Source organism: Polypterus senegalus, chromosome 15 (assembly GCF_016835505.1).
Source record: "Polypterus senegalus isolate Bchr_013 chromosome 15, ASM1683550v1, whole genome shotgun sequence".
Classification (NCBI taxonomy): domain Eukaryota; kingdom Metazoa; phylum Chordata; class Cladistia; order Polypteriformes; family Polypteridae; genus Polypterus; species Polypterus senegalus.
The window spans coordinates 26,936,976-26,953,734 of NC_053168.1; the positions used below are offsets into that span (position 1 = coordinate 26,936,976).

At 37.0% G+C, this 16,759-nt stretch overlaps 1 protein-coding gene across 2 annotated transcripts in view; it reads right to left on the bottom strand.

Annotated features, from left to right (window-relative positions):
• The window catches only part of col22a1 (collagen, type XXII, alpha 1), a 401,136-nt gene that overhangs the window by 352,536 nt on the left and 31,841 nt on the right, over positions 1-16,759 (bottom strand). For both annotated transcript variants that reach the window (XM_039736671.1, XM_039736672.1), the window contains exon 2: positions 337-487. In XM_039736671.1, coding sequence (XP_039592605.1) covers positions 337-418 — 82 coding nt within the window. In that variant the 5' untranslated portion in view covers positions 419-487. The remainder of the gene's footprint in view (positions 1-336; positions 488-16,759) is intronic.

A 16,759-nucleotide genomic window follows, 5' to 3' on the forward strand; every position in this document is an offset into this window, starting at 1 on the left:
ATAAAATGAAGGGATTCAGACCCAAGATGCCAGATCCACGAGGTGGCAGCACCTTCCACTGCACTTCTTTACCACCCAGTAAGTGCAAAGTTGTATATGAAATGAGAATAAGAGTTTATCTACACCATTTCTTGATATACATAATAAGTCCATGTCTGGTGTAGGTACTCTGCACTTAAGGATGTAATTAATGAGGTATTATTGTGTAAGTACACTGTAATAAAAAAACAATGTAAAGCTTTATACAATATGCTATTGAATTAAATTCCATTTCTATAATGAAAAACCTCAAAATAATGTAGAAATATTTGACAAATTACAAAACAAACATATTACCTGCTCTTTGTATTTGTGCTCTTCCTTCAAGAAATATCAGTGTTAAAATTGCAAAAATACAGAATCCTACTCGCATAAGCATGTCTGTTTGTATCACTTCTTCTTTGCGTAAAGCTTATCGTGACCATAAATCTTCTTTATCAACAAACTTCTGCAGATAGAAGAATCAAAAAATGTCACTTGTTAACTTCAGACTCACATAAACAGGCAGCGTGAAGCAGTCAATTAATTCTAAACCATACAAAAAGCTATTAAAACAATTATGTACATTTTTGTAGTTATTTTCAGTATTTGTTATGGTGATAGAACTAATTTTCACATAATGCAGAGTAACAGAAAGAAACTGTGTCCTGTAAAAATTATAAAACATCACACATTAAAAAGTGTAAATTTACTAACAACTTTTATAGTTTCCATCATCCTAAGGTACTTTACTGATTCAGAGCTGCAGTGCATTTTTATTAGAATTGGTGAACAGACAATTTAAGTGTCATAGTGTGAGTCAGGAGTGCAGACTGAAATCACAGCCTTGTAGTTTACAGTCCAAGGCCTCAGGCATTTGGTCACACTTTCTCCTTATGCTACCTTTATTTTGGAATAAGCAGCAATTCAAGCTCCTAGTGCGAACAAAGCCTTTCCCAGCAGCATTGTACAAAAGTCAGGAACAAACCCTGGCTGACAATCTGGTCCATCACAGGGTCCACTCATGTAGATGACTAAATGGCATGGGGTTTAAGCTGATGACTGAGACAACAGCACTAACAGCTGCACCATGAAGTCACACGGCAGCAGTGATCTTGTAAAATTAATGGAAACAAAAGAACTTTTATTTCACATCTTGAACTTCTCTCATTATTGTTACATTTAGATCCACACACACAGTGCACATATAGCAAGGAATATTACAGTTAAATCTGGACTGCAATGTTTGTTCATATTCAAGGGTATTGTCGTGTGTATATATTACAATGAAATTCCTATTGCCGTGTCTACTCAGAATAGTGAGAGTGATACCATACAAACAAAAGACACATCTAAACCACAAAGAAAATCCCAGAAGAAATAGGGTGCAACTTACTGTATCTGTACTGTAACTTACTATCTGCAATTATATGTAACTAGCCATTCCCCGCCACTCCGCTTGCATACTAGTAAAACAGGACAAACTTTAACAATCAATAAACTAAAAGGTATCGCTAGCTAGAGCTAGAGGCAAGTTATGCTCCAAAACATAGAGGTACACCGACTCCCCACTTCTGACTTCACTCTTCCCCTACCCCTTGGCCTCCAGACTCTGTTTCGGATTACATGTTTTGCAAATATATTGCTCCTGCAAGTGAACTATGATACTTAGTGCAGTGAGAGATCTCGCAAAATCAACCGGAATGTTCAAACTAATTTTAGATAAAAACCTGATCTAAATTCGTTAAGTAGTTCTCTTATTCGCTAGCCAAGCTGTAAGATATGCCCCCAAGGCTGGCGCATGAGTGAGGAGGGCCCCGCCCTGCTCCCCACTGCATCTCTCTCAGATTCGCACAAATAAATCGGTACCTTAAGCAAACTATGATACTTAGCATAATGAGAGAAGTCGCAAAATCAACTGGAATATACAAGCAAATTATAGAAAAAACTTGATCTAAATCCATTAAGAAGTTCTCTCGTGAAAAGCGGACAGACAGACAGATGTTGGATTTTATATATATATATATATATATATATATATATATATATATATATACTGTATACAGTGAATTATAAAGTATTCAGTTTCTGCACAGTTTACTGTCTTGTATATTTAATTTTATATTTTAAATTTGCCAGTTTTGGTCATCGATCGACACTCAGTATCCCATATTGAAAAAGTGAAAACTTGTTTTCAGAAAGGTTTGCAAATTTATTACAAATCAAAAACTGAAATCTCTCATTCATTTAACTACTCAGACCCTTAATTTAGTATCTTGTAAAAGCCCATTTGGCAGCATTTACAGGATTTAAGTCTCTACCAGCTTTCCACAGCTGGATTTCAGCAGTTTGTTCAATTCTTCCTGGTATAGCCTAACACACTCTGTGAGATTGGATGGGAAGCGTCTGTAAACTGCCATCTTCTGGTCTCTCCACAGATGATCGATAGGGTTTAAGTCTGGGCTTTGGCCGGGCCACTCAAGGACAGTCTAAGACTAGGCGCAGATCATAAGGGTGGTAGGGGTGCCCAGCCACATGGATTAGCTACCGAACAATCAATTGGCATACTAATAAGCTTGGCCTAGGGCGCAAAATAACCACTGTCCCTGACCAAGGCCTTTCTTGTCTGTTTACTCAGTTTGGCTGGGCAGTCCGCTCTAGGAAGAGAAACTTCTTCCATTTCACAATTATTGAGGCCACTGTGCTCCTGCAAACACTCAAGGCTTTAGAAATGTTTTTATACTATTCGCCTGATTTATGCCTTACCACAATTTGATCATAGAGATCTATAGAAACTCTTTGGACTACATGGCTTGATTTTTGTTCTGATATTCGGTGTGAATTGTAGGACCTTACATACATAAATGTGTCCCTTTCTAAATGATGTCCATTTGATTCAGTTTACCACAGAAGGACTCAATTCAAGTTCTAGGCACACCTAAAGGACAACTAAAGCAAACAGGATAGACCTGACCACAATCTGGAGTGCCAGAGCAATGGGTTTGAATACTTCTATGAAAGAGAGATTTCAGCTTTTGATTTTTAACTAACCTTAGAATCTTTGGATCTGAATCTACTGGTGTGTGTACCAAAGGTCCTGTACTGTTTGTTAGAATAAAGAGTCATAAAAGCAACTGTGCGGAATGGCTGAGCTCTTTGATTATAGCATTTGCCTTTCTAGAGCAGTTACTCGGTGTAAGTAATATTCTGTAATAATCTTCACCACATTCTGCCGTGCCTCACAATCTTCAGCTGACCAGATGCTGCACCAATATCAAACAATTATTGTCTGTCTGTTTATAACATGATATTTTTGGTATTCAACATTAAGTTTGTGTTTTGTGGTTTTTGTTGCTAGAATGCACAACTACCTCACACATCCAGGGTCTTGAGCTAAAATGCCACACCTTGTTGTCGCCTGTGTCACTTCTCCCTGAATTTCTATGGGTTTTCCTCCATACATCCCCAGAGAAGGGCAGGTTGGGTTTATATTTTTCCCCATGAATACCTTGGTGGGCTGTGTGATGGACTTATGCCCCATCTTTGGGTGTTTCCTGCCTTGCAGCAAATGCTGCTGAGGTGGAGTCCTATCTGCCATTAAACTAAATTGGGTTATGTTTGTTTATTAAGGCATGGTATTAAGAACTGCTGCCTCACAGCTTCATGGGACAGTAGCCAGATCCTGGCCTGGACACTGACTAATTATATTTGTTATGTTCTCCAAGCAGGTTTATCTCTGGGTACCAAGTTTTCTACTCAAAGACATGCATATTGGATGGAGAGGAAAGTGGCCAATGTGAATGTGCCCTACAATAGATCATTACCCACTCTATAGTGGGTTTCTGCCTTATGCTCAATAATAATTCAATTGAATTAATTACATTTATATAGCACTTTTCTAACATAGTCAAAGCACTTTAAATATACAGTGGGCTACAACTTCCACCATCAACAATGTGTGGCATCCACCTGGATAGTAAAATGGTGGCCAGTCTTGCACCAGTATGCTTACCACACATTAGGTATTAGGTGGTGAGAAGCTGAGAGGGATAATTAGCCAATAAGGAACAGGGGATGATTATGGGGACATAATGACCAGGCTGTGGTGTGCAATTTAGCAAGAACAATAAGAAACACCCTATTATTTTCAAAAGATGCCCAATGATCTTTTATGACAATAGAGAGTCAGGGCATTGGTTTTACATTTCATCCAAAGGAGGACACCAATTTGTTCAGCACAGTGTCCCCATCCTGAGACCACAGGGTAAATGCCACCTTGCAGGCCTCATCAAAACCTCCTTCAACAGCAACCCAAGCTTTTCCAAGTTGGTCTCCCATCGAAGTACTGTCTGAGCCCGAACACACTTAGCTTCAGGCCGTTTTGAAGTGCAGGTGATGTGGCTGAAACGTCAAGAAATGGTGACATTTTTCCCAAACAGGAGTAAGCAGGAGAGATTTTTGAGCTAAGATGAATCTGAACGTTTTTCCAGTTTTTAACCAATATTACAGCGTACCCTACATGGCAGAATAAGACTAGACATTTTTAATCAAGGAGCGATTATTTCTAATTCCGACTGTTTCAAAACTGTATTGCAGTCACTCAACACAGTAGGCTACCTGCTATGATGTAGATATTTTGAGACATTGTGAACAGATCTCACATTTGTCTTCTACAAATTGGGTTTTTGTTTTCTTCTGTTTAGAATACCAGTAAAGGAATCTGTTCCAAAGCCTTCTAGCAATAATGTCATTTCCAGTTTTGTGAATGGGCAATTCACCACACAGACCCTGCAGAGAAGTGCCAAAGCATGTGTAAGGCAAACAGGGAAATGTAAAATTCTCTTTTTCTTTTCATGCAGGCAGTCATAAATAGCATAACTGTCTGAATTGAGTTGTACTTCTTGAAATATTAAAAATAACCCACAGCTGTTTTAGTGCACTGCCTTCACTGGCCCTGTACAGAAACAAGTGAGTTTAGAAAATGATTGATTGTGTACAATGTCATGTGTACTGATTTCCAATTGTCATTCTGTAAAAAAATCTTTTATTCCATAATTTTGTAGCCAGTAGTAATTAACTTAAACTGTTTCAGATTGGTTAGTTTCAGTCCTTTGTACTTTCCATCCATCTTTATTTAAAATGCAAGGTCATGGAGATCTGTATCCCAGACCTGCAGTTTAACAGTATGTGATGACACATGTTAGGGGCCCGTGGCCATGTGCAGGTACGTTCAGGCTTTGGGTGAGTGTAGATGCATGAAGCACTGTGAACAAGAGACCCTGGAGTGCTGAATGGGAGATTGGCTGGGACTATATTCACATGCAGACATGTGTGGTTCAGCCGTTTTCCTTGTTAGCACTCTGGAGTTTGCAATTACGCACCTGCAACCGTTTAAGGATAAAAACAGCCTAAGTAGTACAGAGGTTAGGGGTAGGGTTAGGGAGAGGTCATATGCAGGTGCAAATACAACAAGAAAGGGTGCCCGACGGAAAAATATGGTAAACATGTGGTGGAGGGGGGTTGAAAAATAGCCCAAAATACCATGTTCCTTTTAAAAAAGTAACCCAAAAAACTACAAAATAGTGGATGCCCTTTTTTCCCCAGGGGATGACAATCAAAAAATAGCTCAATTGGGTGAGAAAACGATGAACCTGGCAACACTGTTTACTACAGCCTACTAAACAGAGTTGATTTAAATGTGTGGGCTCTAGCTGAATATTGAAGATGCACAATTCCAGTCTCAGTTATTTCCATAGCTGATGCTGCCACATTCAAAGTCTTCATGGCAATCTGCTATACAGGGCATAGTTAGTCAGTTATTTCCACAGTTAATGTTGCATTCCAACCCAGTCCTCAAGGCAGACTGCCCAATGGGATGGATTGATCCACAAGCTGCAGTGAGGTGTACTTGCGTATTCACATGTGTTATGTTTTTGCCAGGGTTTATCCCCTGGTTTATATTTATTTTATGGCTAAATATAGTTGTTGTTACAATCAAAGTAGTGCATTATAGAGTTTGTGTCCGGAGATTATTCTAAGTATTGGATTTTCTTTGGATTTACTGTTTTTTCGGACATTTTGCTCTGTTTTCCGGATCTTGAGTATTGGATTGTGTATTGTGTTGTGTAATGTATTGTTTAATTTGAATTGCCTTTTAGGCAAATGCTTATTGCTCTTTTGACCTTATTTTTGTTTTGCACTTTGGTTTGCTTTTCTTTAAATATACTTAGCTTATTCAAATTCTTGGTCTTAGTTGTCTAAAGAAGCCAGAGATTTAGGGATTCCTTCTCCTTTATAAAGCATTTTTGTTAAGCTTTGGACTTTAGTGCATATTTTTAACATTTGAAGCAAGTTCCCAAATATTAGGCCTAGGTAGGCTACAACCTGCAGGTTGAAGTTATGGTACATCCTGTCTTAAGGGAGCCTCTTCTGGGCTAGGCTGTAAAGGTTGTGGCCTGCTCTTTGGGATTGTTTTGGATGTCTCAGACCAGTCCATGTTCTTGGCGCCATATCACAACAACATGCTGTTGTTTGTTCACATTTTCACGTGTGACTGTTAATTCAAAATGAGTTCATCAAGACCACAGGGACATAGTTGGAAATGTGTTAAGGGTAAATTTCACAAACATTATGAATTTTTTCTTTACACAGAGAATCATAGACGCATGGAATAAGTGACTACGTAATGTTGTAGATAGGAGAGCTTTAGGGATTCTCCGAGCTCGACTTGAGGTTATTTTGGAGGAATTAAGAGGATGGAACTGATGAGCTTTGTTGGGCCGAATGGCCTGTTCTTGTCTAGGTTGTTGTAATGTTGTAATATCTTCTGACATTATCTTGGGCACTACAGCTCCAAAACAGACTGTGAACAAGTGGGAAAAGCCCAAGTAAAACTAAAATGAAATAAATTTGAAAGCGAAACTACAAGTAAAAAAGTCTAGGTAAAGTTCTTTGTTAAATATTATTTAATGAAGGGTGCTTCCTTATTAGGGTTTGTTTTGATGAATAATATTATTTTTGAAAAAATTCTGTTCATTTTCATGTAGTCAAACACAAGTGGGGTATTTTATGGTGCCACAGAACCCTTAAAAATGCATTTCTTCTAAATTAACGGCAATTATTAGTTTTGTGTTGCGAAAATGTACTTTGTGAAGGGGTTTTCAAGAATGAATTAGCTCTTTCTAAAAGTGAGGGAAGCTTGTACTCCTGTCCTTTTAGCATCTGCCACAAAATATTGCCATTATATATACAATTGAATGTCACTGCTTCAGGTTGAAATTATGCAGCTCTTTAACAATTGATCTGTGACTCCTGTGCAAAATGAAGGCAGCCTGAACTGTTTTAATTTTGTAAGAACATTTTTGACTATATATAACACAGGAAGAGATCCTACATTTACTTATACTTTTGATAGTAAAGTTCGATTAAAGACTAACACTTCAGCAGTCTGCTCCTGGGTAAATTTTTTATTTTTTCTTGAGTCACATTTCAGGTTGGTATCTTTAACTTTATTTAAACATGGCTGTTGGGTATTTTATACAACACAGATAGATAGATAGATAGATAGATAGATAGATAGATAATACTTAATTTGTTCCAAGGAGGAAATTTGGATTTTGAAACAATCTCAATAATTATTATAACAAACAATAGCCCTCCACAAATACACAGCAGTATTACTAAAAATAGGGTAAACGTCTGACTCCGCTAATGGTAATGGAGTCATCACCGTGAGACATCATGCAGACATATCACTGCAGGTATAAAGGAGCCCCAGTAACATTTCTTGAAACACTTCTACTGAATAATTTATTGATTGAAAGTCTTCAATGTTAGTGTGTCAGAGAGAAGAAAAAGTCCAGAAAGAGCGACTAGGCTGATTCCAGGGTTAACAGGGAATGAATTATGAGGAATGATTAAAAGAGCTGAGCCTTTTCAGTTTAAGCAAAAGAAGATTAAGAAAAACATGAGTGAAGTGTTTAAAATGATGAATTCATCAAGAACATGAGAACACAGCTGAAAACATTTTCTTTACACAGAGAATCACAGATACACAGAATAAATTACCAAGTAGTGTGGTAGGCAGTAGGACTATAGGAACTTTCAAAGCTGGACTTGATGTTATTTAAGAAGAATTAAGTGGATTGTACTTCTTTGGGCTGAATAGCCTGTTGTCATCTAGACTGTTCTAATGTTCTTATGTGCAGCATTGTTAATAATGGCCATCAGTTTTGTCTTCATCCAGTGTCTACCTTCAGTGGGTTGAGAATGCATCCCATAACATAGCCTGTACTAAAAATTGTATCTTTGATGATTAACAGCAATAGAAAGTGAGGGGCTATTGTTAATCACGCATAGTGGCCTCTACGACCATAGAAGACCAAATGCAGTGCGAGAACTGTGGTAATGTAGAGTAGCTGGTTTATTCAAAGTGTTTTCCTCACATATTTCAGTAGTGATGATCTGGAAAGAGATGCTACTTTTAGATGTCTTTATTGTTCACCACTTAATGTGGCATATTTGGAGGGAAGTGGGTTCAGTTTACATTTAATACGGAGAGGCGGCATCATTTCAATACAAGGAAGGGAGCTTCCTTCCTTTTTCATTCACTTACAGAGTTGTAGGGAACTAAAGCTTCATTTACTTAAAATGGAACACCCTGGAGACACACTTTTCCCAATTTGAAATTTCAGGTTAACGCCTTTCAAATGATAGCCTGTAAACGGGATAGTTTCAGAAAAACAAAAAAATGCTACTCAGATTAGCCAATTAATGACATAACATTAAGCCTTTCACCTCATATAGCAATTTGTTTTTCATATTCACAAAATACAAAAAAAGAACTAAAAATGTATTTCTTTTTCAGCAAACCATGTCAACCTTGTGATTCTCCAAAAATGCTGACCAGAAATTTACATAAACACAGCGTAGCAGAAATATCACATGTCATAAGTGGCACCTTACACATTTTCTGTGTGATGGACATTTCATGTTTGGTGAAAAATGTCTAGAGTTCCGTTTCCAAACTACTGTATATACCCAGTTTTTGGGCTAAAATATATCATCATACAGTTAACTAAGACAGACACAGACTGAAGTGTTTAGTCAATGGTGTGTGGTATGCCAATTCAACAGAAGTCAAGCTAGAGTTCTCAATAATAAAAGTTGTATGGGGGAACATCTGCAAAGACTGTCACACAAGCCTACTTTAATCAGAAATGGCTCTGCAATGATGTTCTTCAATGTGAAAGGAAATAACATTGTAAGATTTTAAAAACAGACGATCTGGCATCGTAAGTCTCATTTTTAACAGTACCAAGGTCTGCTGTAGAACTGGCAACCAATAGGTTTTGATTAGCCAATTTGCAACGCGATTTCCACAGCCTAGTAATTTAAATGTTAACGCTGTCATTGCATATATTATAAGTCTAGTACTCTTAGAAAAGGTCCAATGTAAAATCAGGATGACGTTCTGGGAACGAAAGAATGTGATGATTTAGAGCATTTGGTGTTAGATATAAAGTATGACCGTAGGAGTGTGTGTTAGGTTAATTAGCAATTCTAAACTACTCTGATGTGAAGAATTGTGGGTTTGTTTTCTCTTTGATGGACTGGCAGCCAGTTCATGGTTGGTTTACAACCTTCTGTCCAATACTGGTGTGACAGGCATAAGTTGCAGATGATGCAGAACACTCACAGTGGGCCAGTTTAGAGTCATTAATCCACCAGATGTATCTTTGGGATATGAAAGTCATTTTTTTTATAAAGTAACTTAACATCACATTCTCAGATCTGCTTATTAAATCTCTGGGTCACAGGGACTGGAGACCATTCTAGTAACTGGCATGAATTCAGTGTGAATTACACTTCTTTTGAAAGAAATACATTGTTCTCAAGAAAAAAGAATACTCTGCAAAAAAAATGATATATTTTTTAAATGCTACTTACCACATGTGGTTTGTAGTGATGGCTGAAAAAAAGTTTTGAATATCACATTTCCATGCAGAACAGAGCTAACAAAGTTTATACTGTAATGGGATCGGGCAGTGACCAACGCTGGGCACTAGCTAACAAAATGAAAATGTCTTTGAAAAAAATTAATGTGATTCGTGCTGCATAATTCACATCACGTCATTCATTCGTATACTCAAAATGCGCAAAATGCATACATTTTTGTTTGTTGCTAAACTATTGTTAAATTGAGTCCTGCAGTAAAATGAAAGTAGTCCACAACTCGGAAGCCCTTTCACACGGGCAGTACTTTTGAGTTGAAGACCCACCTCTACTCGGATACTTTGACCAAAAATTCTTCTCCTTCCTCTTCATCCTTTTCTACTGTGATGTGGGGTTGATGTGCTTGATCAGCTTTCTCCATACAGCTTGGTCCTGTACTTTCTCCTCAGAGTCAAATCCTGTTCCTTCATATCTGTTTTTAGTTCATCCATCCACCTCTGCTCTGACCTCCCTCACTTTCTCATCCCCTGTACTTCCTTTTTAGCCCATGTATTCATTGTTCTCCTCATCACATGTCCAAACCACTTCAGCCTCCTTTTGTGTACTTTGTTAGACATCTCTCCAACTTTTGGTGTACCTATGATTATCTCAGTTCTTATTCTGGCATTTTTCTAACTCCACACATCATTCTCAACATTCTCATTTCTGCTGCATCTAATTTCTTCTCTTGCTCTTCCTTTACTGTCCATGTCTCAGCTCCATACATCATTGCTGGTCATAAAAAGTTACCTTTAACCTTCACGTTTAACCTTCAATCACACAATACTCCTGATACCTTCTTCCAATTGTTCTATCCAGACTGCACTCTATGGGTTATCTCTGCATCTAGTTTTCCATCTCGGGTTAGCACTGATCCTAGATATTTAAATTGACCAAGAGTCCTGCCTTAAATTCAATATATAAATCAGATAAATATGTTTAACAATTGTTTAACTTATATTTGTTTTCCTGCGCATTAAAAGTCAATTATTTGATGAACTCCTGCAACACACACATGTCCTTGTTTCTTACATTATGTGATACAAAGAGATGTTCTTCCAATAGGACGTACAATTGTGCAAGTCAGATCACTTAATTCAAGTCTGTAGAAGATGCTGCAGGGGAAATTCTTTGTACCACCAAGCAAATTAAAAACTGATGGCCATTGTTATGAGTGTTAGGTCACAACAATGAGGCTATAGAGTCTCTTCATTTATTTCCTTAAATGAGTTCTGCTGGATGCTTATTTTGAACACACAGCCCTCAAGAGGCAAGGAAACCATGCGGACATTGCAGAGCTCTCCGCAGTTAGGCATTTATAGCAACTGGAGTATCTGTGGCCTTTGGGATGCCAGTAAGTGATGATGATGATGTGGCATTTGCCACACCCTGCCCACACAGGCTTCTTTGATTTTTACGAGACATTTGTTTGCAGAGGTTGATGATGGATGTTAGTTTAAGGAAGATCAGAAAAGACATTTCAAAGGTTATTTAAACCAAATACTCTATGATCCTGGTGCTTTTTATCCAGATAATTGTAATGAAATAACTATAATTATTAATAATAAATTATGTATATTTTACATATAACAAGTCAAGTCCACTATATTTTATAATTTGCTTGCATTTTGTCTAGCACTTTTCGCCAATGTCAATTTTGTTCTCTTGATGTGCAAATCAGCCCCATATGTGCCTCTGTCTAAATGTAATGAGCTATAAGGTTAAAGACTTAGCAATTCTGCATATTTTCAGCATTCAAAGGAGCTCTTCAAAGAATAGTAGTGTTCAGAGACCAAGGCTGTTAACAAATGTTTCTGCGTGATTCCAGCATCATCCTGGTAACGGAGTTACATAATTCACTATGCATATCTTTTTAAGCAAGCCAGTGGTCTTGTTAGTGGGGAGCCTCTGGGGTTTTAGACCCTGAACTCAGGAAACCAGCCCCTGATCTTCGAGAGCCTAGTCCTTCCTCCCATTATGACTTGCAAGGACGACTTGTTAGAAACTCCACTGGAGAACAATTACGCACCAAACCCCCAAACCACATCAATAGAATTGCTAGCCAGCTAAAATTTGTGGTACCCCTGGAGAAAACCTGCTAAAGTTAAAGCTGAAACTTTGATTGTGGCTTTAAAATTTAAAAAACAAATTTATTCATAACAAACTTAAGTCTTTCCTGTGACAAACAGAAAACATGGTCAAATGCAAGATAATTAAAAGTAAGTGAAATGTATGTTTTTTTTGTGAACTTGTATTTAATGAATTTATCAATAATTTAAGTGTATGAGAAAGTGGCATGGTGGTACTATGGTTAGTAAACACGCAACCTTTGTGTCCTGGATTTGAGTCCTGCTTCAGGAACGGTTTGCATATTTTCTTCATGTTTGCAGTTTTGTGTTTAGAAAAATGACACAAACTCATAAGACAAGCAAGAAACTTCACTTAATCCAACAGAGATGGCATAAGTTATAATGCAGTTATTCAGAAGGTGAACTGGGAAGCTAAACAGGTAAACAGGAAAGGCATTATATGATACATACATTATACAAATCAAATAGAGAAGACATAGAAAGAAAAAAAAATCTATTTTATGTGTGAAAATAGACGTACAAATATAAACTATCATCCCTATAACGTGTCAACAACAGTATATTTTTTTCTGTCTGAAAATTTTGTATTTTTAGATATAATAGATCCCTACTTTTTAAATATTTTGAAATTTAAGTACATTTTAAAAGCACTCAATGAAAAGGCTGTATATTGGTTTGATGGTTCTATGCAGGAAAATGATGGCTAATTTCAGGGTGATGTCTGAATACAGTTTGATTTTTTACACATAGTATAATTACGTATGGAAGAGGCAATGAGATGAACCCTCTGATATACTAAATAATGGTTCCATTATTTTATTTATTTAATTTCTGATTTATGTGGCCACTCTAAGGAACACGTATGGAGACCATCTGTTGCCAACTTTATGAACCATGTGCCCATAGCCTGTAATTTGGTCAGCTCTGCACTTCAAATAAAACATACATGATTATTAAAAGAAAATGTGTCTTAATCTTCAATGAATATTTTATTTGTGAATGTTAAATCCTGGAAACTTTTGCAAAGGGATAGGGAAGTCAGAAGAATGACACAAAGTGACAATAAGACAAGCAAAAACATCACTTTATCTGATCTAGCTGTACTGTAATGTATAGAGATGTCGTAACAATGTTACAGAGCAGAAGAATTGAGAAGCTAAACTGACAGACAAATGCTTTATATGACAGATAGATAGATACATTTCTATTATAGAACATTGAAACCAGAGCAATAATTAATCAGCAAGATTGTGATGCAACATATAATATAAAGACAGTGATATATTAAGGATCAGAATATGATGGTTCTAACTTAAATTCCATTAAAAATCTATACAAAAAATGTAACATAACACTAAGCATGCTGGACACCAAGTCCACAAATATGTTTGATGCAGACTTGTTCAAAATGATTTTTGGTTAATTCACTAAGATGGTGAGAATAGTTTTGCAGGGCACTGTGATGGTACGAGAGGCACAGTGGCACAAGATTAGGAACTGTTGCTTCATGGATCCTAAGTTATAACCCCATGGCTAGTTGTTGTTGTTGTCTGTATGGAGTTTACAGGTTCTTACTGTGTCTGTGTGAGTTTCGTCTCAGTTATCTGGTTTTCCTCTGACATCCACATATAAATGTACGGCAGATGTATTGGTCTGTGTGAGTGTGGCCGTCAATGAAATAGCAGCTCTGGGATGGTCAGTGCCTTCTATTCATTACTGCTGGCATAGGCCCCAGTCTTCAACCCTGAACTGAATGAAATAGGCCATGTTTCTACTTTGACAGTCTGGATAATTTACTTATTTTACCTTAACTCAACTTTCATTTGTTATTAATATTTAGTTACTTATATAGCTTTCATCTGTGCAATATATTTATCAGATTTTGGACACTAGATTTGTTCTGTCAAAACAGATACTGTAGATAGATAATACTTGGTTTGTCCCAAGGGGGAATGTAGCTTTTTACTGAACCTCAAGAAGTATTGTAACAAATAACAAAAACAATCTCTCTCAAACTCACACAAAAAATGACAAAAATGCCTGACTTGGCTAAAAATAATGGGACAGTCAAAGAGGTTTTATGCAGGTATATTGCCACAGGTATGCAGGAACCCGCACAGATGCATTTCTTGACACACTTCTGCTGAATAATAATTCCTTGGCTGAAAGTTCTCGGTGTAATTTTGTCATAGAGAAAGTGTGCAGCATTGTTCATAACGGCCATCACTTTTGTCTTCATCCTTTACTCCTCTAGTATGGATGGACAGTGCACCCCATAATTGAGCCTGCCTTTTTTAATTAGCTTGTTGAATCGGTGGGCCGCTCTTGAAGTGATGTTAATGGCCCAGTGCATTACAGCAGATCACACAAAAAATCACACTGGCCATCACAGAATTATAAAGCATGTCAAAGGCTGCCTTTGTCTACATTAAATGAATGCAGTCTCCAGTGTGAAGACACATGGAAAATAGGGCTAGAAGATGAGGAGGATATGTTTTTTGTCAAAAAACTACCAGGGCTCAAAACCAAAAAAAAAAAAAAAAACAAAACATTAAAACCCGGAATGCAAAGTGAAACTATCAGTCACAAAAACAGCAAAGTTCTGACACCCTATGTGGATTTTTACTTCCAAAACATCACAAAAAGGTTTACCACAATATTCACAATTTTTGATACCGTTCAAAATCATCGATGACTTAAATTGGCAGTAGGCAGCAATAAGAGGTCATTGCTAACGATGATATTCCAGGCAGCCATATTATTTGCATAATGCTTTTTTCTTCTTCTTCTTCTTCTTCTTCTTCTCATTCCCATTTTTATATGGGGTTGCTATGATTTGCTGAATGGATTTCAGGATATCAACTTTCCCTTAAATAACTCCATGCCTCACAGCTTCTTCTATTGCCAAGTGTGGGGGTTTTACAAAATAATAATGAACTCTATGATCCTCATTCTGCACAACCATTTTCCTTTGCAGTAGTGTCAATTGATTATCATTGACAATAGACTACAAAATGACGTCACCCATGAAAAATAAAATATCAGCAAAATAATAACAAAACGTGGAGATAACAAAATACTAAAGCATCTAAAATGAACCTGCAGATAAAAAATAACAAAATCAAATCTGTAAATCATAGTTATCCACTTTTGCTTTTCGTCACTAGTATCCAGGTTACAATTAGCAGAAACCAAATGTCATGTCAAAGTTTCTCACTATGTTTTTCTGTACAAACCAGCCCTTTCATTAGCATGGCTATCCATCTTTAGCCATCTTCCTCAGTGATTCTTTTATGTCCGGAATTGTAGCCACATTTTTTTCCCTTACAGTGAAAAGGGCATACAGTTTATCCAGAGAAATTAATGTTCCTTTTACTCAATGGGGTGCATGTCTGCCTTTCATGCTGTGGCTGCAAGTTCAAATTAAAAACTGAAAGCAATTCACAGTAAGGGTGTCATCCAAAAAAAAATTAATGAAATCCTTCTAAACTGAAAATAAGGCTATTGTTAACACTTCCTACAGGAAAGAAATTGCCGCTATAATGCATTAGCTTAACTGCTCCTAGAGTGTTGTTAGAAGTTCAAGTCTCAGTTACACAAAAAGACATACAGCCATCTGCAAGAGTAAGCAAACCCCATGAAATGTTTTTTCGTCTTTAACATGAATGGACATATCAAAATTTCATCTTTGCTTAAATAATATCTTTAGATAAGGGTGATATAATATCACAAACATTATGCTACATTTACATTTTTTTTTTTTTTTTAATTTTTATTTATTAATTTTATTACAATCAATACATAGCAATCAAGTTTTACAAAAAGAATTATGCTAAGAACAGATCGATCCCCACCCTTGAGAGAGAGAGCAAGCCAAACGGTGTAAAATTTAAGGCTTGTAAAAATACCTAAATTAATAAATTCTCTGTGCTTTATAAACTTATTTTAAAATATTACTGATTAGATCCTGCCATGTTTTGAAAAAAGTCTGTTACAATCCTCTAACTGAGTATTTGATTTTTTCCAATTTTAAGTAATATAACACATCAGTTTCCCACTGACTTAAAAGAGGAGAGTTTGGGTTCTTCCAGTTTATCAGAATAAGTCTGCGTGCCAACAGTGTAGTGAATGCAATCACAATTTGTTTGTCTTCCTCCACTTTAAGCCCCTCTGGAAGAACCCCAAACACAGCTGTTAATGGGTTAGGAGGGATTGTGAGTCCAAGGCTGTCTGAGAGGTTATTAAAAATGTTTGTCCAGAATAATGTTAATTTGGTGCAGGCCCAGAACATGTGACCTAGTGAGGCTGGGGCTTGGTTGCAACGTTCGCAGGTTGGATCATGCCCTGGAAACATTTTGGAGAGTTTTAGTCGAGACAGATGTGCTCGATATATAATTTTGAATTGTACAATTGTATGCTTTGCGCATATGGAGCTCGAGTGAATTCTCTGCAATGCTACATTTACATTTTGTAGTCCATTGTAGTTCTAGGGTGTTGAACCGTGTTAGCCATTAAGTCTAGCAATTAAGAAGGGGCCTGAGTTGCCTCGAAAGCTTGCATATTGTAATCTCTTTAGTTAGCCAATAAAAGGTATCATTTTGCTCGTAGTCCTTTATTTAATTTAAATAAATGTATATGCAAATGCGCGGCATGGTGGC